At 41.0% G+C, this 21,853-nt stretch overlaps 2 protein-coding genes across 4 annotated transcripts in view; both read right to left on the minus strand.

Annotated features, from left to right (window-relative positions):
• Window positions 1-2,679: 2,679 nt before the first annotated feature.
• Window positions 2,680-10,274, minus strand: casp3a (caspase 3, apoptosis-related cysteine peptidase a). Its single transcript, XM_084319099.1, has 6 exons — window positions 10,102-10,274; window positions 9,569-9,711; window positions 8,741-8,869; window positions 7,951-8,126; window positions 6,519-6,633; window positions 2,680-6,050 (listed from the first exon to the last, which is right to left on the minus strand). The coding sequence occupies exons 1-6, from the start codon at window positions 10,164-10,166 to the stop codon at window positions 5,821-5,823; spliced, it is 858 nt and encodes a 285-aa protein (XP_084175225.1). The 5' UTR covers window positions 10,167-10,274; the 3' UTR covers window positions 2,680-5,820.
• Window positions 10,275-13,958: 3,684 nt separating this feature from the next.
• LOC311232335 (oxysterol-binding protein 1-like) overlaps window positions 13,959-21,853 on the minus strand; it is a 47,082-nt gene continuing 39,187 nt past the window's right edge. Inside the window, exons 16-18 of one of the 3 annotated variants that reach the window (XM_084319095.1) lie at window positions 21,041-21,079; window positions 19,209-19,247; window positions 13,959-17,844 (exon numbers count right to left, since the gene is read on the minus strand). In XM_084319095.1, the coding sequence (XP_084175221.1) occupies window positions 17,702-17,844; window positions 19,209-19,247; window positions 21,041-21,079 (221 nt within the window). In that variant the 3' untranslated portion in view covers window positions 13,959-17,701. The remainder of the gene's footprint in view (window positions 17,845-19,208; window positions 19,248-21,040; window positions 21,080-21,853) is intronic. The other 2 variants (XM_084319096.1, XM_084319097.1) reach the window with 2 other exon arrangements.

Here is a 21,853-nt window from a genome sequence, read left to right on the forward strand (position 1 = left end):
GGAGCGAACCAGGAGAGGCTGGGGGGAGGGGGAGGGAGATCAAAATGTGAAGAAATTAGTTGCATTGTTGAGGTGTAGAGGGGCCTCTGTGTGGAGCTTGAGGGGGTTGTTGAGGTGTAGAGGGGCCTCTGTGTGGAGCTTGAGGAGATTGTTGAGGTGTAGAGGGGCCTCTGTGTGGAGCTTGAGGAGATTGTTGAGGTGTAGAGGGGCCTCTGTGTGGAGCTTGAGGAGGTTGTTGAGGTGTAGAGGGGCCTCTGTGTGGAGCTTGAGGAGGTTGTTGAGGTGTAGAGGGGCCTCTGTGTGGAGCTTGAGGAGGTTGTTCAGGTGTAGAGGGGCCTCTGTGTGGAGCTTGAGGAGGTTGTTGAGGTGTAGAGGGGCCTCCGTGTGGAGCTTGAGGAGGTTGTTGAGGTGTAGAGGGGCCTCCGTGTGGAGCTTGAGGAGGTTGTTGAGGTGTAGAGGGGCCTCCGTGTGCAGCTTGAGGAGGTTGTTGAGGTGTAGAGGGGCCTCCGTGTGCAGCTTGAGGAGGTTGTTGAGGTGTAGAGGGGCCTCTGTGTGGAGCTTGAGGAGGTTGTTGAGGTGTAGAGGGGCCTCTGTGTGGAGCTTGAGGAGGTTGTTGAGGTGTAGAGGGGCCTCTGTGTGGAGCTTGAGGAGGTTGTTGAGGTGTAGAGGGGCCTCTGTGTGGAGCTTGAGGAGGTTGTTGAGGTGTAGAGGGGCCTCTGTGTGGAGCTTGAGGAGGTTGTTGAGGTGTAGAGGGGCCTCTGTGTGGAGCTTGAGGAGGTTGTTCAGGTGTAGAGGGGCCTCTGTGTGGAGCTTGAGGGGGTTGTTGAGGTGTAGAGGGGCCTCTGTGTGGAGCTTGAGGAGGTTGTTGAGGTGTAGAGGGGCCTCCGTGTGGAGCTTGAGGAGGTTGTTGAGGTGTAGAGGGGCCTCTGTGTGGAGCTTGAGGAGGTTGTTGAGGTGTAGAGGGGCCTCTGTGTGGAGCTTGAGGGGGTTGTTCATGGTGGAGAAGACGGTATGGGAGTCATTGATGATGGTGGAGAAATAGGCAGACTTGGCATTGGTGAGGGCATCTTTCTAAGCAGAGGTGGAGTTCACTTCATAGGCTTCTTGGTGGACAGTGAGTGATGTTTTCTTGCTGTTTTCGTTGTGCAGAGCTCAGGTGTGAACCAGGGTGCAGAGGTGTTGAAGGAGATTATTTATATTTTGAGAGGGGCCAGTGTGTTGAGGGAGGCAGACAGGGTGGTGTTCTGGTTGTTGGTGAGTCCTCATGAGTGAAGGGAGGACTGGTTCTGGGGGGGGGTTATCGGAGAGCAGATCTGAGAGTTGGAAGGTTATTTCTCCAGAGATGTGGGCGTGGGGTTGGGGATTGAATAGTGAACTGGATGAGATTATGATCTGATGAATGGATGTTGAGTACCGGTAAATTGACAGAGCAGACGAGGTCAAGGACAATGGTCTTTGAGATGGGTGGGGAAGGTGACATGCTCTGTGAGGTTGAAATCAACACGGAAATAGCAGCAAATCTTCCCGTGCTCTCCATGACATACATTTGCATACATTACCTTTTCATGTGGGCTCTCTACTAGTCTATCTCGTTATTCTGTGTTCAACAAGCATCTTTACTCTTTTGCTTCAAGCAGCCACATGCTCACAAGGGCCATCAGTTTGTCATGAACAATCACAATAGTAACCAACAATCTACTGCTCACTCCAGAGTCAGCTTGTCTCAGCCTCTCCAACTATTAGACATGCATATTATGGGCATCAACTCCATGAATGTTGAGATATTCTTTACAATGAATGAAAACGAATGAAATGTTTTATGGGACAGTTGGCACAGACCTCAGTACCATTAATTCCTCCCTACATGGTAATGTTGAATCTTGCTTTACTTTGTTCATGTACTTTATTTTGTAAAGGTGTATTTAATTAAAAGTAACCACATTTTAACACATTTGCATCCACTACACTACTGGCCAAGTATTTCATACAACTTAACCCTTTCACTACCACACTACCAAAGGGTTAACCCTTTCACTGCGACACTATGGAAGGTTAACCCTTTCACTGCCACACGACAAAAGGTTAACCCTTTCACAACCACACTACAGAAGGTTAACCCTTTCACTACCACACTTTTTATATAGTTACACAGGGTGAAGCAAAGTGTGCTTCCAGTCACATGACCACTCTGCCTTGACAAGAGATGGGACAGATTTCAATGTCAGTGTTTTCAAAGTATGAAAATAAAATATTTTTTTACAATGTTTTTCAATTCCTGAGCTGTGTGTAAGTCACAGACCTTTCATTATTCTAATCACCATCTTGTTGCCTATATAACATACAGTTTTGGAACATTATGACCAACTCGCATCAAGTGTTAACTAGGCTTAAATACAAACCCTTGGATTTGAATGAATGAGTTTATTTCTAACATAAATAAAAACTCCTTTGTGAACTCCTATCCAGTACATTGTCTGTAAGACATTTTTTATTTGAGATGAGAGCAAATGTTTAAATATTTTGTGAGAATAAACTCCATAACGTAAGGACTTACTTAGTTACTAGATCTAGATTAGAGCTTGCAGCAGTCATGCTGGTTAAATAACCGTTCTGCTTGGTCATTTTTGGACATGATTCATACTGTTAAAAAAAATAAAAAATAAAAGGTAAACACAGGAGTAAAATTAAAACTGGTCTCAATTTATTCTGAGATTGACCTCTGGGAGAGAAAAAAAACATCAAACTTGCACAAAGAATATAGTTGCTTAGAAGATGCAATGAAACCATTGTTTATGACAGGGTCACAGAAGGTTGAAGGTAAGTAAACATCTTGTAGGACAGTAGAATAGTCACTTCAATCATTTGTAGCTGCTGTTTAGCAAACATTTCACAGTAGAGATAAACATGATTGTGTTGCTGATAGGGATGCATGATTTACACAATTTTTTCCACAAAGAAACTGATACAGAGATACCGTACTTTGACTGAACAGCATAGATTTGAAGATATACATTATTCTACATTAGAAAGATCCAACATGTTCTTCTGTGGGCACAAAATCTGGCCATTTTGCTTAGATTTTAATCTTTTTTTTGCCTTTTATCTTTTTCTCCTCTCCCCAATTTTGTCATCCCTCCTGACTAACCAGTACAAGTCACTGTTTCAACAACCAGGACTCATATCACATCCGCGAACGCTGCCAATTGTGTCCGTAGGGACTGACTGACCAAGCCGGAGGTAACGCTGCCGGGTGCGGTGGTAGAGTTGGTGGAGTGCTGCGTAGACCTCTACACTCCCCAGACGCCCCCTTTTTGCTTTGGTTTCTGCCATGTTACAAATGCAGGGTTCCCACAGACATTGCTAAATGAAATTCAAGGACTTTCAAGCACATTTCAAAGCACAATTTTTCATTTTAAAAGGGCATTTAAAAGGGATACAATTCACTTTTAAATGCCGTTTTTTTTATAGGAAAAAAATCTGATCGAATATGTATGGCTTAAAACCAATTTCTGACAATTAGTTACACGTGTTAAAAAAATTATTATTATTTTCTTGATTCAGAACAATTTTATCATGGATGAACAAAACTTTCAATGGAAATGGTTGATTTGAATGTCAAGGACTTTTTAAGCACCTTGTTCAAAGATGGGCTGTTTTCAAGGAATTCCAGACCTTGACTTTTCTTTGTAAATAAATCAAGCACTTTAAGCACTTCAAGGACCTTGTGCGAACCCTGCAAATGGCTCCCGAGATCAGATTTGACTATTAAGAAATTTTCTGGTACCGATACCTTGTTTTCAACCTGGAAACAAATAACCAATACCAGTGCATCCCTAGTTCCTGATAGATAAGACATACCAAATCACATTTGAGGAGAAAGCTAATTGTTATGTTACACCTTGTGTCCTCTTAAGATATTACCTTGACTGCATCAATAATAGCACAATGTGCAACACATATTATGGTTTACTTTCTCCTGAAATATGAAAGTTGGAAAATCTACATATACAAAATACATCCATTCCAAGTGTGAGTAAGATTATCAGTGATTATCAAAATGTCTCCCAAAATGTACACATCTCTGGATTTCACACTTGAAATAACAACAGAGGCTTAAATAACTTAAATATTCAATAATTATTTAAGTACCTCCATTATCCTAAGGACGTTCACGGAACCAGGCAGGCACAGTGTGACTGGAGAACCTCCATATCTATAGACTGGAGGTCTCAAGTCTCAGCTGATTGGTCAAGCCGTCTTCCACTAATATAAATCAATTATTAAGTCGACTACTGGAGAGAGATGTGCTTTATAATTTTCCAGCTAATAACTCATTCAGCATGAAAAAATAAAACATGAAGAAAAAAAATCAATTAACACTCTTGGACTAAGACCAAACTGACGGATTAATCAACTAATTGACTATGAGAGGGCCGCCCCCTATTGATTATCTTGGTTTTGCCAGTGACAAGTAATCTAACGCTAAGTTTAAACACAATCTGCTTTCAAGATAGTTAATCAATAGAAGAGAATCAAAAACAATTGTGACTCGTTATTCCGTTACACCCTTGTAACGCCCAGAGTACACGACAGCTTCACTTACTGGGAACAAACAGATCCTGAATCTGTTAAGACTGACTTCATTTCAGTTACTGAAATCTGAACATTTACATTTTTTAAGTTTTCATGATTTCAGGACAAACTTGAAGGGCTTTATGCGATTCATCTCAACACAAGATGGACCTCTTGGTTTTATAAGATGCTGATATTCTATGGAGTGCTTTAATTTTGTGTCACAAATTTGATTACCCGTTTGCTAAGGGGTACGTACACAAAACGGCTACAGAGGGGAATTGTGACATCACATGATTATAGTAAAAAAGAAAAAAAAAGTCATATTTTTACATAAAAAGCACACTTTGTTTCAAATGTAGTAAAACCATCCTCCCTTTGTAACAGACAAATCCATTTGCTTTCATAATTAATAATTATATCATTAATTAAATAACAAAAGTGTTGACCAATACAGATGCTGGTGCTGAAGAGTCAATGAATGGACCTATCCCAAGCCCCGCCCCTCTTTTCCTTGATTCTCAATTAAATAGGGCGGGGCTTGCGATAGGTCAATAAGTCCATCCACGATTCTATGTTCAAACAAATATAGCAGTATCCATGCAACTATCGTCAAGGCATATAGATTCCCTGAATTGTTAACATTGCAAAATAGTGGTGCCCTCAGAAAACACTAGGGGTGTAACGGTACACAGAAGCCACGGTACGTACCTCGGTTTTGGGGTTACGGTTCGGTACGAGTTGGGTACAACAGGAAACAGTTATTTATAATGATTATTATATATTTATTATTATTATTAAAATACATTTTTCTTTACAAGCTTCAACGTTTGTCATCTAAATGTGGCAATACAAGCTTGATATTCAACGTTAAATGAATGACCTTCTGTGTTAAGACTGTTAGTAAGCCAGTGTAAAGTAAAGTAAAGATATTGAGCATACATTTGTAAAATGTGCAACCCTAGTTATAGTGTCGTATGAGACGTATTCGTCGTATGGCTGGATGTACCGAACTGTGACAAATACACGTACCGTTACACCCCTAGAAAACACTGATGTCATCTAATGTGCATCACATTTATACACACACACATATCTTTGCTGATGTTTTCTAAAGAAAACTTAAGTCCAAAAAACAAAAATGTAAACCAAAATATTTAACAAACAGCACTACCAAAAACAACCTCGAGCCTCTCATCCTTACACGATGGCCCCGTCGGGTTCACGTCTTCGTAGAAGAAAACCACATCAAGGAGTGAAATACATCTCTTTGGTCAGCATTGACACAATGCATGGGATCTGTTTCTTGGCGTCGAAGCCCGGCGCATTGGAGACGGACTCGAACTCAACCGCTACCTTGTGGTTGACCCTCGTCAAGATGTGAAGCAGCTCCAGCTCTCTCCCGTATTTGCTGATCATGTCACAGAGTGATTGGATGAACCAGGACCCGGTCATGGTGTTCCTCCACGAGTAATAGCCTACGATGACAGAAGGAGCGGTGAGTCAGTGGTGTATAAGATAAGATATTCCTTTATTGATCCCCTTGGGGAAATTCAGGCATCATAGCAGCATGGGGGAGGGGGGAAGGGAGGTACAGGTAGTAGAAGACATACAGGTACAGGTCACAGAATTATAGTACAGTGGAGAAGTAAAAATAAAAATAGAATAAAAAGGCAGTGTAAACAATATAACAATATAATTAACTCTGGACATGTACATATGGGCAACAAGGTGCGAGATGAGGTTGAGAATTCATAGTGTGTGTGTATGTGTGTCTATTAGCCCTTTCACTACCACACTACAGAAGGTTAACCTTTCACTACCACACTAGAGTGAAAGGGTTAACCCTTTGTCGTGTGTGGTAGTGACAGGGTTAACCTTCTGTATTGTCGCAGTGAAAGGGTTAACCATTTTGGTAGTGTGGTAGCGAAAGGGTTAAGCTGAACCTGGGGCTGTGGAGTATGCGTAGAGGAAGTCGGCCTCCACAGGGATCTTTGTTGTCGTCTCATCTGGTCCACTGTCTGTCTCGATACCTGCATCTAGATCAGTGCCTCGGCAAGCCTACTCTCCCCACACACACACACACACACACAAAGTGAGCCTTTATAATATACCTAGCTCTATAGGGAGGTGTAGTGGTTACGTCATTGTCATTTCTAAATTGTCTCGTTTAAAACAAATAAAGCATGAACATTGGCATGGTGTACCTTTCTGTGTGTATTCATCCACAATCTATAGCTCAACATGAAACAATTCGCAATTAATCGTAAAGTAATTACATATAATTTTATTTCAGCCAAAAATGCTTAAACAATAATGTTAGTGATAGAAGGGCACTCATTTTGTGCAAAAATGGAAAGCTTGCCAATGTTCATGAGGCAGAATTATTACAATAGCCGATAGTACATTTTCCCAATGATAAATCCCTATACGGGTGGACCGCGCAGGAAACTAAAGTGACGTCAGACCACACCTCCCTATTGCATATACATACAAAGCTCTATAACGAACCGCCATGGATTGTGAGGGGTAAGTCAAAACTCGTTCTAACTAATTATTGCAAGTTGGCATTGTGTTTTGGAAGGGATCAACAGAAAGCTCATAGTCTCAAGTGCTGCCACCTACTGGTCGCCAAAAAAACACATTATTATCACTGTTAACTAGGGGTGTAACGATGCATTGATTAATAAAAATGCATCGATTCTAATGTGATGATTCAACTGCATCGATTATAATCAAAAAAAATTGTGTATTGTTTTTATTGACCTATAGTCCATTCATGCTGAGTGAATCAGTTCCCCCAGCCACATTTGTGTATTCAAATTTTTTGGGGGAATTAACTGATAGAAAATTTATCGAAAATTAATTTAATCGAATCGTGGTCAAATGAAGAGATTTCATGATGCATTGAATCGTTGCCTGAATAATCGTAATCGAAATTAATCGTTGTGAGGTCGCATCGTTACACCCCTACTGTTAACCTTTCAAGTCAAGGTGCCGATCTTATTGGCGACCAGTGGTGGCAGCACAGAGCGTTCGTCGACTGGAGGATTAGAAAGGAGACTTGGGAGACCAAAGTCTAATTTGATCATATACTGTATTCACAGCGGCTTGTGTTTCCACTTGTCTTTGTCGAGATGCTTTGAGCTTTCTGTTGATCCCTGCGAAAAACACACAATGGGAACTTGCAATGATTAGTTAGGACGAGTTTTGATGTAACGCTCAGAATCCGCTGTGGTTCGTTATAGAGCTTTGTATGTACAGTATGTAATGCATACAAAGCTTGTCAATAGAGCTATAACAAACATACCCTACACTTTGTACAGTACAAGCTTAGCTTCATAAGAGGAGATTAGGTGGAAAGACGGGTCACAATACCTGGATGAAGAAGAGCTTGGGCTTTCCCACCAATGATCTGCAGCGATCGCCTCTAAAAAGTGATGTGAGACTCTTCAGCTCTACTGAGGCATCTGTGCCAAAGAACACACCTTCATCCCCGTGACTCAACAAGACACATACAAACGAGGCTGAACAACTGTGGTCTTCCTTCGAAACTGAAAAGAAGAAGAGACACATCATGTCAATCATTTCATCACCACATCGTAGTGTTTTCTGGTAAGTGACAAACTGCCTGAATGGGCTCGGCAATTTGTGTAAACTTTAACCCTTTTCACTACAGAAGGTTAACCCTTTCACTACCACACTACAGACGGTTGGTAGTGAAAGGGTTAACCCTGTCATGTGGCAGTGAAAGAGTTAACCATTTGGTAGTGTGGTAGTGAAAGGGTTAACCGTCTGTAGTGTGGTAGTGAAAGGGTTAACCTTCTGTAGTGAAAAGGGTTAAAGTTTACACAAACTGCCGAGCCCATTCAGGCAATTTGTCACTTAACCTTCTGTAGTGTGGTTGTGAAAGTGTTAACCCTTTGTCGTGTTACAGTGAAAGGGTTAACCATTTGGTAGTGAAAGGGTTAACCCTTTGTCATGTAGCAGTGAAAAGGGGTAACCTTCTGCATTGTCGCAGTGAAGGGGTTAACCTTCTGTAGTGTGGTTGTGAAAGGGTTAACCATTTTGTCGTGTGGCAGTGAAAATGGTTAACCTTCTGTAGTGTCGCAGTGAAAGGGTTAACCCTTTGGTAGTGTGGTAGTGAAAGGGTTAAGTCTCTACTCACCGGAAGCTAACACCTGTGTGATCTGCTCGACTGACTGGTCGTTGTAAACCTTCACTTTATATCCCAGTTTGCCGAACACCTTCATCACGTTGCCTGCGTCCACGTCTGTTCCGTTTCTTTGATTCATACCTGTTCAAACAAGATGGGAAACGATGTCATGGTCATTTATGTAAACAATATCTAGCCTATATATATTTTGTGCTTGTTCCTGCTGAAATAAGTCCTCTTTCAACAATATTCAACAAACAGCACTTCTAGGTAGCGTGGAAGACAGTAATGTATGATTTTATATGTTTGAGTCTGTTTCTTTTCATTTATATACAGTATTTTTTATGCCTGCTATTTCAAATGCCCTTGAGGACAATTCAACGTTTATTGACTCAAATTAAGTTAAGGTGTCATGTGCATACCTTTTTTTCACTTTATCTTTATTTACCCAGGGTAGGTTCGCTGAGAACAAATATTTATTTAAAAGACATTATTATCAAGACTGAACAGACTAGTGTGGGGCGACAGTGGCTCGGGAGGTAGAGCAGCCGTCTGGTAATCCAAAGGTTCCCGGTTCGATTCCCGTTCCTCCTGGGCAGCGTGTCAAAGTGCCCTTGAGCAAGACACTTAACCCCTTACTGCTCCCGATGAGCAGGTTGGCACCTTGCATGGTCGCCTCCGCCGTCGGTGTGTGAGTGAATGGGTCAAATGTGAGGAACAAATTGTAAAGCGCTTTGGATAAAAGCGCTATATAAATGCACCATTTAGTGATTTGTAGTTTCAGTTTTTAATTGATTTAAATCCAAATGGACCCGTGGCTAAAATATGAACACTGGCTACCTGTTCTTCTGTCAAAGTTCTTGTTGTTGATAATGATGCACTGGCCAAGGCTGGGGTACTTCAGGCTGTATCTGAACTCATGGGACTGGGACTTGTTGGCATCCACCTCCATAGACCGAGAGCTGCTACTAGAGGGCTCTGATCTGAGGAGAGACATGTTATTATAACATAAGGAGACATGTCCTTATAAGGAAACAAGAGAGAGAGAGAGAGAGAGAGAGAGATCATAAACAACTAGCAAGAAGCAACACCCGACACCGAGCGGGAACATCACATTTGACAACACAGCTACTACCCAACAATATGGGAAGCCACTGTATAAATAAACATATCTAATGCGAGTAGGTCGACATCTAATACAATAATGCAATGACTAAGCTAACGTAGGTCCAAACAATATTACCATGTTGGCTCTACTAGTTCTGGAACCGAAGTTATTAGAAGCCAGCTCATTGCTCTTTAGCTAGTGAGCTAACGTTAGTTAGCCAACACATTAGATAACAAAGAGCTGCATGTTTTTGAGGTTCACTCACTCTTGTCCATCGCCCCGCCTGGCATCTATGAAGTCTCCCCCAGCTCGGGCGCCGTTTTCTGACATGCTTTTATTTTTTTTTTATTATTTAAAAAAAAATCGTTAGAGATATCTAAAAGTATCAATCGACCAAAAACAGCGAAGTGTTTTGAGGATGCTGTTCTTCCCCTCCGCTGTTAGAGTCAGACTGTCATCTGAGTCCACAGCAGAGGATGATGTCACTGCTGATGCAACTGATGCAAGGTGAGCTGCGGAGGTTTGTTTTCCATAGCAGCATCATGTTTACATAATACAAAATAATAATAGCCTAACTTATAAAAACGTTTCAAATGTTTGTATCACAAACAGTACTGTATTTGTAAATCTGGTATGTCATAAATAAATGTATGTCATGTATGTCATATAGTTGAATTAATTAATTAATTAATGAATTTATTTATTTAACAGATTGCAGAATGGGTACAATACAGTTTGGCTCAATACAGACAGCTGAGTTCTGAACATACTGGAGCCTGTCCAGGGCTTTGCTGGGTACCCCGAACAGGACTCCGTTACAGTAGTCCAACCGGGAGGTACTAGAAAGGTGCACTCACTAGAAAGCAAATCTCCATCAGGTGGCAGCCACCAATTTATTTTCTCTAGTAGCCATTAATGTCAATGTGCTAGACAGGGCTTAAGTGAAGGGAGCTGGGTATACATAGACAGACGAAAGCAGATCTCCCCGCATTATTCCTATTACACTATTACAAACTATTACATTATTGGGTGGAATAAACCTTTACAACTATTTTGGTGGATTAAAGCATTACAGTACACACTTAACCCTTTCACTACCACACTACAGACGGTTAACCGTCACACAATCATCTTTTTCTGATTTAATTTCTGAACTTGTAGTGAGTTCTTGGGTCAGAAAACCCCACTTATTAACTATGCATCTTATAGACAAACCTTCCACCGCTTCCATTCATTTGTGCTAAGCTAGGCTGTTCAGTACTGTATGAACATTACACAATATCAATAAGCAGATATATAATAATATAATCATTTGTTTTAAATCTCCATTCTTATTTTTCTTTGAATGTTTTCTATATTTATTTTTATATACAGTATGGCTGTGGAGAGTTGTTTATGATACACTATACTGCGTACATGACAATCTAATTTCCTCTTGAGGATTAACACACTTTCTTTTTTTATCTACTTTTTCTCCCATTTTTTCTATTTTTCTCCCATCCCAATTTCATATCGTCCAATTCTACCCTCCCCTGTCTCGAACGCTGTTAGGCCATGCCTCCCACAAGCCGGCTGCAATGTGGACTAAGCCTTACATCACGTGTCCCCTCCGGTACTCGAGGAAGCAGCAGTCGCATCTTTTCACCTGCACAGCGCGATCTCTCAGCGTCGGGGGTCTGCGTTTGGAGGGCACGCCGCCCCCGTCGCTTCCTGATTCTGCTGCGCAGGCGCACCAAACGACCTGTAGGAGTCGCTGTCCACAACGTCCGATCCCCACCCATCAGCTTCCCACCCCCTAATACTGCTGATAGCAATGTGGAGAGCTGGGCTCGAACCCAGCGTCTCCTGCATTGGTGGTGAGCGCCTTGCCCACTGCACCACCTAGCCGCCTCGGATTAACACAATTTTGATGTAAATAAAGTTTATGGGATTAAGTGAAACGATGTGCATGTGAATTTTAAAGAAATGTCTTTGTTCCCCCATTGACTTGCGTAATGGGAGTTGAGCAAGTTGGTTAAATGTACTTCTCCGGTAGAAATAAACATCCTTTGTCCAATTCAACAGCATGTATTTGAATGAGCTCGATCAGTACAGGAAGTGATCATGTTGGGAGGCAGGGGATCAGAGGGAGGAGACTCAACCTGAGAGGTAGCTAGCACTTCTTGAATAACACTTGTGCCCGTTGACCCAGATCACATCATTAAGGTTGCTGTTTTAGGGGGCTGAGTGTGACGTGTGTTGAATAAGTCTCTTGAACTAATTCCTCTGGAAGAAATATTTGAGTAGTAGCTGCAAGGTGCTAATAGCAAGAGTCCAGCGCTATCTCTTCTAATACCATCAGTGTTTGGCAGTCTGATATGACATGAAGGGTTCTTCTTGACAATGACACTGTATGTGAAACATATCTAACCTGACAATGTTTGGGGGCCACTATGGGCCATGTAATTAGGGTTAAAAAAAATCGATTTCCAGATTCTGAATCGATCTTCATTTCATTTGAATTAGCGATTATCGATTCATAAAATCCCAAGATCGTTCTTTTTTGTTTGTTCATCCCCCAATTTGGGGAAATTAGCTTATTTGGCATCTACCCTGGAGTTAGACAAGAAGATATACATACCCTTTTTCTTCTGCCTACAGACACAGTAGCTTAGCGTCAGTCACTGGAAGTAGGTTCCTCCATTAGCCTAGTTCCCAACGTCTTCCTACTCCTACTGCATGCACAGAGAAGAAAAAGGTATGCATCTTCTTGTCTAACTCCAGGGTAGATGGTAAATAAGCTAATTTCCCAAATGTTGGAGTTTTCCTTTAATGTAAACATTGATATTTTTAACAATGCAACATGTTAGAGGGTTCCTTGAACCATTTCAATTTTATAGCATTGAATCGAATTTAATCGGAAATCCAATCGATTCTGGACTCTGTGAATCGGAATCGAATTTAATGGGAAATCGAATCGATTCAGGACCTTGTGAATCGAATCGATTCGGGAAATCAGTGGCGATACCCAGCCTTACATGTAATACATTTGTAGTGTGTAAGTATTTATAGGCATGTTCGACTTTCTTTTGGCGATGGGAGTGGGTTTCTTCATTGAGCGCTTATCCCTATCATTATATTGTGTTTTATTATAAATAGTCTAGTCATTTCATAATGTTGGATTGCACTGAGGGACAATAACTTTTTTATTGTTGATCAACTGAAACCTATAATCTGATACCCAAATCCAATATTTTGTGCAGTCAGTTGCAGAATTACAGTTTTGAGACCAGACCTCTGGTTGATGTTTTGTATGAAAATCAACTAAAACCACAGACATATACTTCCATCTCAATTCAGGCTTTAATGTCATTAACCTGTCACACATTTCTGCTAGGTTATCAATAAATGGCCAAGCTGCAAAAAAAAAATAACTACAAAAAAATTGAAAATGACTGAGAATAATGTATTTTTAGTCTCCAGATCAGTTAAGCTTAAAGCTGGGAAAAACTCCACCCTAAAACAGAATTGACATTGTGCTATTCCACTGTTCTTGGACAGTTGAGTAATTTAACAGAGACAACGGTCTCCCTAAGCTGGAAAACAGAGCATCAAAACTTTAGTTTATGATGTCATCAGGTGACCCTTTTTTAAGAGTAGGTCCACTCACACTGAATTATTGACATACTTTGTGGGTTGGCTCATATAATTTGTTTGAGATATTACATCCAAATGTGTTTTCTTTTAGCTGTGAATCAGAAAATGTACCCATAGCCCAGTAGAAACACCACAGGTACTATAGTGTCTTGGGAGTTGTTCCACTATTCACTGTCTGTGGGGCAGCTCCCGGGTCAGTCTCATGACACAATCTCTTTGGTATTCAGCTTAACCCTTTCACCACCACACTACCAAAGGGTTAACCCTTTCACTGCGACAATACAGGTTAACCCTTACACTGCCACACGACAAAGGGTTAACCCTTTCACAACCACACTAGAGGTTAACCTTTTCACAACCACACTAGAGGTTAACCCTTTCACAACCACACTACAGGTTAACCCTTTCACTACGGTTAACCGTCTGTAGTGTGGTAGTGAAATAGTTAAGGAGAGACTTGTTCATATTCACACATTGAAACTGAGCTGTACTGTAATATAGAAATAACATCAATTCTATTTTACTTTAGGGTGGAATTTAAAAATAAATTTGAGCGTGCATGTCACCATGAAGTCATGAATAGCTAAATGCCAACATTGGCTGCCTTGATATCTGTAGTGACATCACAGACCCGCTTTATTTTGGAAACCAGAAAAAAAGAAAACACATTCTATCGCCATAAAAAGCCTGAATTACCAGAATAATTCCTAGTCTAACATTTCCTAAATCAGATCAAGGTGATCCGTGTTAAATTTTTTATTATTCTACCAAAGTAGAAATATAGTTTTATAACCAAGTTGTTAGTGGAGTTAAAAAAGTGTTGGCATTGCAGGTTGGTCAGGTAATGATAAACACAACAGTGCACGGGGATTACAGCGGGACAGAGCACAAGGGGAAAATAAAGGAAACTAAAGTGAAAAGAGAGGACTGACAAACAGGTACTTTGAATGGGCTAGAAACTACAATTACAATAAGAACTAAAATTAATTAAACGAGTAGAAAGAACAAACAAAAAGACAAACAGGTTAGAACAGGAAATTTGTCAACTCAAGTCTAACAATGAATGGAGGTACAGGATCGAGATCAACATTCAACTTCTATAGGCCCGTCTAAAAATAATTAAATCACTTCCACATCTTGACTCCATCCTCGTTTCCAGGACCACCACTGCAAATCAAGTAGGTGCTAGCAGGGCTGTCTAAAATCATCCCAAATGTGCACAATAGGATGACAATTATGCCAATTGACCTATCTCAAACCCGCCCTCTTTTCTTGATCCTCCAATCGCACCTGTCGCTTACTCCTGAGGGTTAGTTCTGGAGCATTCTTTTGTTGTGTAAAAGATGTTTTCACCCATTAACAGGTGATGTCTAGATAGGATACAGGAGATTTAGGGAAGTTATCTCCTATTTTTACATTAGGGTTAGGCATGAGGTGATGAGGTTAAGGGTAAAGTGTTAAGATAGAGGAAATGTGTGGCAGGGCCCAGGGTGTAAAGTACTTGAGTAATTGTACTTTGTTACAATACTTATTAAGTACTGTTTTTGGGGATTTGTACTTTACTCTAGTATTATTAGATTTGTATACTTGTACTTTTACTCAATTACATTTAAAGTGACTCCGCTCAGCCAATGAACATTTATCCAGTTATGGATAAAACAAACAAACAAAAAAACATCAACAAAACAATTAAACTTCCTTTGCTTAAAAAATAACTTCTTCGAAGCACATCACCTTCATAATTAAATCTCTATCAGTTTTACCACTTAACATCGATATCACCGTTACTTCATCGTTCATATTATTTACATGGAAATATTTGCAATGTTATGCTTTGCTCTGTAGATTTCAATGATTTTCATTTAAGTACACTTGAATATAAAATGTGATTTATCTTGTGATTTATCTTGAAAACATACAGTACAGTCCTTGCACAGCATTAACACACAGTATCGAGACAAACCTATACAATTGAGCTCATGTGGTTTTATAGTCAACACTGACCTCACATTCTATTTTGTGCGCAGATATACACATGTACACACACACACACACACACGCAGAGCATCACTTAGGCTAGAATAACCAAAACCAGGGCTAATTGCAGTTGGAATTAATTATTAAGCTGCAAGAGGTGGCAGGAGGGATATTTGGAATGTAAAACCAAATGGAAGTGTTGCCATTTTAGTATCATACATTTTTATAGAAATGGATCCTTCATGTATTACAGCCCAAAGCCACAATCAGTTGTCAAACAGCCATGGGGTTTTGAAGTACTGGCTGCAGGAATACAGGCACCGGAATAGCAGTGATGATCAGGGGTCTGCCTACTGCCTTGCAGCGTGATCATGGGGTCTGCCTACTGCCCTGCCACCCACTGAAATATTACCGGTCACAGCTTGACCTTGTAAGGCCCGAACTCGACACAATATTCCCCACTGATGCCATTTTGTTTAGCACAGATTACAGCTTTGGTTAACCCTTTCACTGCCACGCGACAAAGGGTGAACCCTTTCACAACCCTTGTGAAAGGGTTAAGAGTGGACCTAGTTTGCACTTTGTGGAGGGTTAACAGAGACAGGCCAAGCTGTTACCAGCCGCGGTGGGAGTGGTGTTTTAGCAGTAGCATGAACAAGATGGGGAGGGACACGCGGGCAGCTTCATCAATACATATTCAGTAATATGGTTCCTCTTCACAGGCCACGGACTGGGCCTACTCAATACACAGCAAGTTTGAAGCACGATTAGGGCTGGGTAAAAAAAGAAAAAAATCAATTTCCCGATTCTGAATCGATCTTCATTTGAATGAGCGATTATCGATTCATAAAATCCCAAGATCGATCTTGATATTTTTAGAGTGCTCCACAATGGGTAGCTGAGGAAAAAAATAAAGTAATTTCACAGGGCTCCAGACAAACTTTTCCCCACACCGGTCATTGAAGCCTTTAACATTTTCAAGTTGGCGGCACCACTACAAAATCAGTTTGAACCAATATCTTGATCCAGAGATGGCATAATACTGAACCCATTCATATGTTGTTGTGCTTATGAATGTCACTATAATGTACATGGATTACAAAGTAAAGAATGTGCTTAAATACTATATGATGATGATGATTAGACAGCTCAGTTCACAGGCCCTTATATTTAGTAATATTGTAAAGTATTCCCCTCTTATTTAAATGGGGTATTGAAGCACAGTCTATCATCTAACCAATCTACCTCTTTGATAATATGATAAACACAAATGCAACCACAAATTATGAGTGGCTCCGTTTAAAATAAATATGACCTGCCTCTCTGCAGCTTTCTTGCCAACAATACGTTCTGAAATAATGGTTCATAATTCATATAATTCTATTGTGTAGACATGACTTACCTACACAGTCGTCTCACTTCCAAGAAATAGTGAAGCTGTGCTACAAATCTTTTATCACGTCTTGGGGGATTGAGCTGCTTTAAAAAAATCGTATTCCTAACACAAACCATCGCCAAGTTGAGTATATATTTCCTTCTTAGAAACATAAGTAGCAGACTTATCATTTGAACAAAGCAAAAGTGGAATGCATTCGATGCGATGCGTTTTAGCTTTTTTCGAAATGCATAGCTCAATTCAGTAGTTTTAGAGTAATTTTACTACTAGTTAACTAGCTTACATATATGCATGATCTGGCAAAAAAATGCATTCAATTAGATAGATATCTCTTTGGGAAAATGATGATTGAATGTTTAAAAAGGCAGAACTGCCACCAGCAATGGTGCAACCAACAGAAATGTGTAATGGCACAAGCAGAAAGACAAACAGCGGAGCCCTGCAGACACGAGGTGGAGAGCGAGACAGAGATAGGAGCCCTGCAGACACGAGGTGGAGAGCGAGACAGAGAGAGCCCAGAGTGTTTGAGAGGCAGTGAGAAGGGACCCAGAGCACTAATAAGTAGCTGGTTGGTGTTCGTGTTGAGGATGAAGGCAGAACACCAGTGCAGGTCCCCCCTCGTCTCATTGAAACACCCTGCAGTCCATTCTAAGCCCTCTGTCCCGATCAAAATGAGTGAATCCATTATCTGTGCCGATAAGATGGAGAGGCGGTGTGAGAATTGATGTAGCGAGGTTGATGCCCCGGCTTTGCGCGTCCACTCATGTCGCAATGTAAATGGCGGGGTACGTCCGGGCCATCTTCTTCTATATACCTAGGAAGTCCACTTTTGGTGGTGGAGAGGTGGCTGATGCGATCAGTAGATGTCGGGGCACACATCCCAGGTGCCATCGTCCTTAGCCTCCCAGTAGCCCCCCTTGTAGACGTGCATGGCCTCTCCGGAGATGGGATCGTCGATCTTCTTGAACCACTGTGCTTCGTAGTTCTCCAGGTAGGCGCCTGAGAAGACACACAAAAACAAAATAACTATTTGTCTTTTAAACCCAAATTAAAGCTTCCAGGTGATCCAAGATGACGACTATAGGGGGAAGAAGCCACTGAATCTTAACAGGACAGGCAGCCTGGGATCTCTGACATGATATGCTAAGAGGACTATGGGTAGCCCTGGTCCTGGGAACAGCACAGGTGTTTCACACGTCTCACTTAATTTCTTTCCACTCTTTCCTTCGGACAGAAAACCAAGAGAAAGTCTCGTTCTGGAGATCGTGCGTGTGTTGATCTCGTGTGGCGTCAAGTTAAAACCACATTGCCCAGTGTTTACCAGGCCTCCCCGGGACCAATGTACTCTGCTCAACATGAGATACCCTTTCAACATAATGCTACGGTATTGAATGGATACTCCATCCATTAAGCCTATGTGATTTATTATAAAACACATTTAAATCAATCCAAAAAACATTTGCTCCAGTGTTGTGAGACATTTGAGTGTACATTTGAGACATGCCTTCTTACTAGGGGTGGGACGATATGAGATGATAAACATATTGCAAGAAATGTCATCTACGATACATAAAAGAAAAAAAGATTCAGGATTTATGTATTTATTCACATAATTGACATGGAAGCTTGCCAGCTTATAAGCTTATTATTATTTAGTGTGCATCACAAACTGGCCAATTGTACATGAAACGATGTACAACAAATTGCATAGTCTCTTTAACACATGTCCCCAATGGAAAACGTTGTTACCATCTGCGATAAAAAAATATATACGTACATCATCCGTTTTATCCAATAAGATAACGTTTTCAGTTTTCTCACCTCATTCCAATCATTTTTATTGCAGTAAAATGGGATTGTCAAAAAATAAATAAATAAATAAAATGTCTTATCTTATAAAATAAATATATACCGTATATCGATACTTGGTGCCAGTGTATCAATAACGTGTCGCAAGAGGAAGTCCAATGATATATTGCAGAATCAACTTTTTTTGTCCCACCCCTACATCTTATCCCATTAAATTCCACAAGCATCGTTAACAAATAAACAATTTCTGTTTTCAAAATTTCAAAGACCAAAACAGTGCTTTTTGGATGGATTGAAGGGAAATGTGCGATATATTCCAGAGAGAGGCATCTTAAAAATACACGGGAGCATCCCTTTAAAAAACACAGAGGAACCCCTTCAGGATATTGTACCAATTCTACCGTCGTCTAAAACTGTGACCTGCTAGAGCCCCCTAAAAAGAAAGGACTAGCTAACAAACGACAGCGACAGACGACAACAAAACAGAGGACACAACGGGGCATTAAGACAGGAGGTAGTGTGATCAGGAGGACTACAGGACTGATGTTACTTGCTTTTAACTGGAGCTCCGTAAGGACCTTCCATGCCCTCCGCTGAAGGAGAATAAGATGGGGACAGAACGTGAGGAGGGAATGACGACGGAGAGAGGGTTCTGACTATGGGCTATTGTTACAAATAAAAGAACTAGCAAAGAAGAAAATCTAAAGCCATGATGAAGCAGGAGAAAGAATACTTGCCATAAGGTCCATGAGGAGCTGTGAGGAAAAAAGTGGAAGGACGCATGTTGTGAAAAAAAAAGAAAAAAGAAATTATAGACACTATGATATAGACCACTGCACTTCCGTGTTACATTGATTGAGCTCATGGAGGAGAGAGCGGGGGGAGAAAATGAATGAATGTGGAGCCTCGACATTATGTGGTTGCATCTACGGCTGTGGGGGTGCTGGAGACATGATGCAATAGACGTTTATACGCATGAGTCTCCTGAACACGGAGAGACCAATCCCAAGTCGATCGGCACTTTCTCTGCCGAGCTATAGTCACTTTTACGCACATACTCCCGAACTATGCATGCGCAGATTGATGAACCTAGACTCCGTGGGCAATCTGTGCATGCGTAGTTCGGGAGTAGGTGCGTAAAAGTGACTATAGCTCGGCAGAGAAAGTGCCGATCGACTTGGGATTGGTCGCTCCGTGTTCAGGAGAGACTCGGGCATATAAAAGTATATTGGATCATGTCTCCAGCACCCCCACAGCCGTAGCTACAACCACTTAATGTCAAGGCTCTAATCCACATTCATTCATTTTCTCCCCCCGCTCTCTCTCCCATGATTTCAGAATAGCGGAAGTGTTGTGGTGGTCTATTGTATCACATATGGGTGCTATGTGAGGTTAGGTAGAGAAAGACATGGAGGAAGGAGTGACTTGAGAGCGAAAGGCTACTTGCATGCAACAGGTGTATGAGAGGAAGAGTCGTCCGTGTCCGCTGAGCATACGCACAAGAAACAGAATTAGATCACTGAAATAATGAGACCAAAAAAAAAAATAACTAGAAAGCTACTCAAAATCTACTCTATGGCTGTGGTGAGAAAAAAAGAAAACCTCTCCCACACAGCCAATGAAGCATATGTGGTGGAATTTAGTTTAAACTTCAAAAAGGAAGCTCTTTTTTTAAGACTACAAATCTAGGCGAGGAATAGGAGTGGTACTTGCTTTCATACGAAACATCATCATTTGCTTCTGTGCCAATCTCCGCTTCGTCAGCTAAACGGAACACAATTGGATGTAGGAATGAGAGGAAGGGTTAAAGAGATGAGTCGTCAGTGAGATGAAGAATTGACCCAGTATCGAGCCCCGCCCCCTTTTCCTCGATCCTCCAATCACAACTGTTGCTTCCCTCAGACAAAATGGAAGCAACCATTGTGATTGGAGGATCGAGAAAAGAGGGTGGGGTTTGAGATTGATACATAGGACGTAGGACAGGGCAATATGGAAAATGAGAACAATATGTCAGAAGGATTTTTTATGATGATATTAATATATCACAATATGGTTAGGCATGGTAAAGTCACATGCCAAAATAATCCAAATAATAGAAACAGACTAAAAGATTAGCACATTATTAATTTAGACAAAATAATTGTGAATGACGATTCAGGAGATCAAAACAAACAATATGATCACACTGATAAACAATTATATTGATACAGCCCCAGACCTACGAATAAGAAGCATGAAGAATGCCGTGAGTGAATGAATGAGAGAATGAATGGATGATTAATGACATTTAGCACCTACCTTTTATACATAATGTGTTTTTGTCACCTTTAAGAAATTGTGTAGATCAGGAATAGGGGTAAAAGGAGAGTAAGAGAGGAGTACTTGCTTTTCAAAGGTGAGTCAGTGATGGAGTCCTCAATGACAGCTTGGGGTAAAGAGACAAGACGAGTGAAACAAAGCCGGGTACAAAGAAGGACAAACGGACACAGAGACACTTTGCAAGACAGAAACAACAGAGACATGTGGGTCGATTGTTTTACTCCTAAACCTCTCCCTTTTCTCCGTATACCCAGCATTAGTTCTCCTTTCCCGTGAATGTTGTGTTCCGTTCAAAGTCTAAAGACAGACGTTTTCCAGTTGACCTCCATTCCTGGAGCCCGGCTCCGAAAAACATGCTCCAAGAGACAGAAATGTCCACTAGAGGCTGATGTCTGTGTCGCTGTATTTAGAACATTATAAAGATGCCAAGTCATGTTATTTGTCTGTGTGGCTGTATTTAGAACATTATAAAGATGCCAAGTCATGTTATTTGTCTGTGTGGCTGTATTTAGAACATTATAAAGATGCTAAGTCATGTTATTTGTCTGTGTGGCTGTATTTAGAACATTATAAAGATGCTAAGTCGTGTTATTTGTCTGTGTGGCTGTATTTAGAACATTATAAAGATGCTAAGTCATGTTATTTGTCATTTACAGTGTATGTCAGCATGTTGACATGACATCAGGGAACTGCATCCCAGAAACATTGGAGTTAAGAGAAATTTACTAATGTGGAATTTCTACTTGAAAGGCTGTTCTGGTCCATTGTAGGAAATTAGAATTTCGGAGTTTCCGACATGTTTGGAAGAAACACAGCATATGTCCTCTCCCGTCTTATTTCCAGTTTTAAAGTCCCTTCCCTCCCTCCCTCCCTCCCTCCC

Source organism: Notolepis coatsorum (assembly GCF_963971535.1).
Source record: "Notolepis coatsorum genome assembly, chromosome: 7".
Taxonomy (NCBI): Eukaryota; Metazoa; Chordata; class Actinopteri; order Aulopiformes; family Paralepididae; genus Notolepis; species Notolepis coatsorum.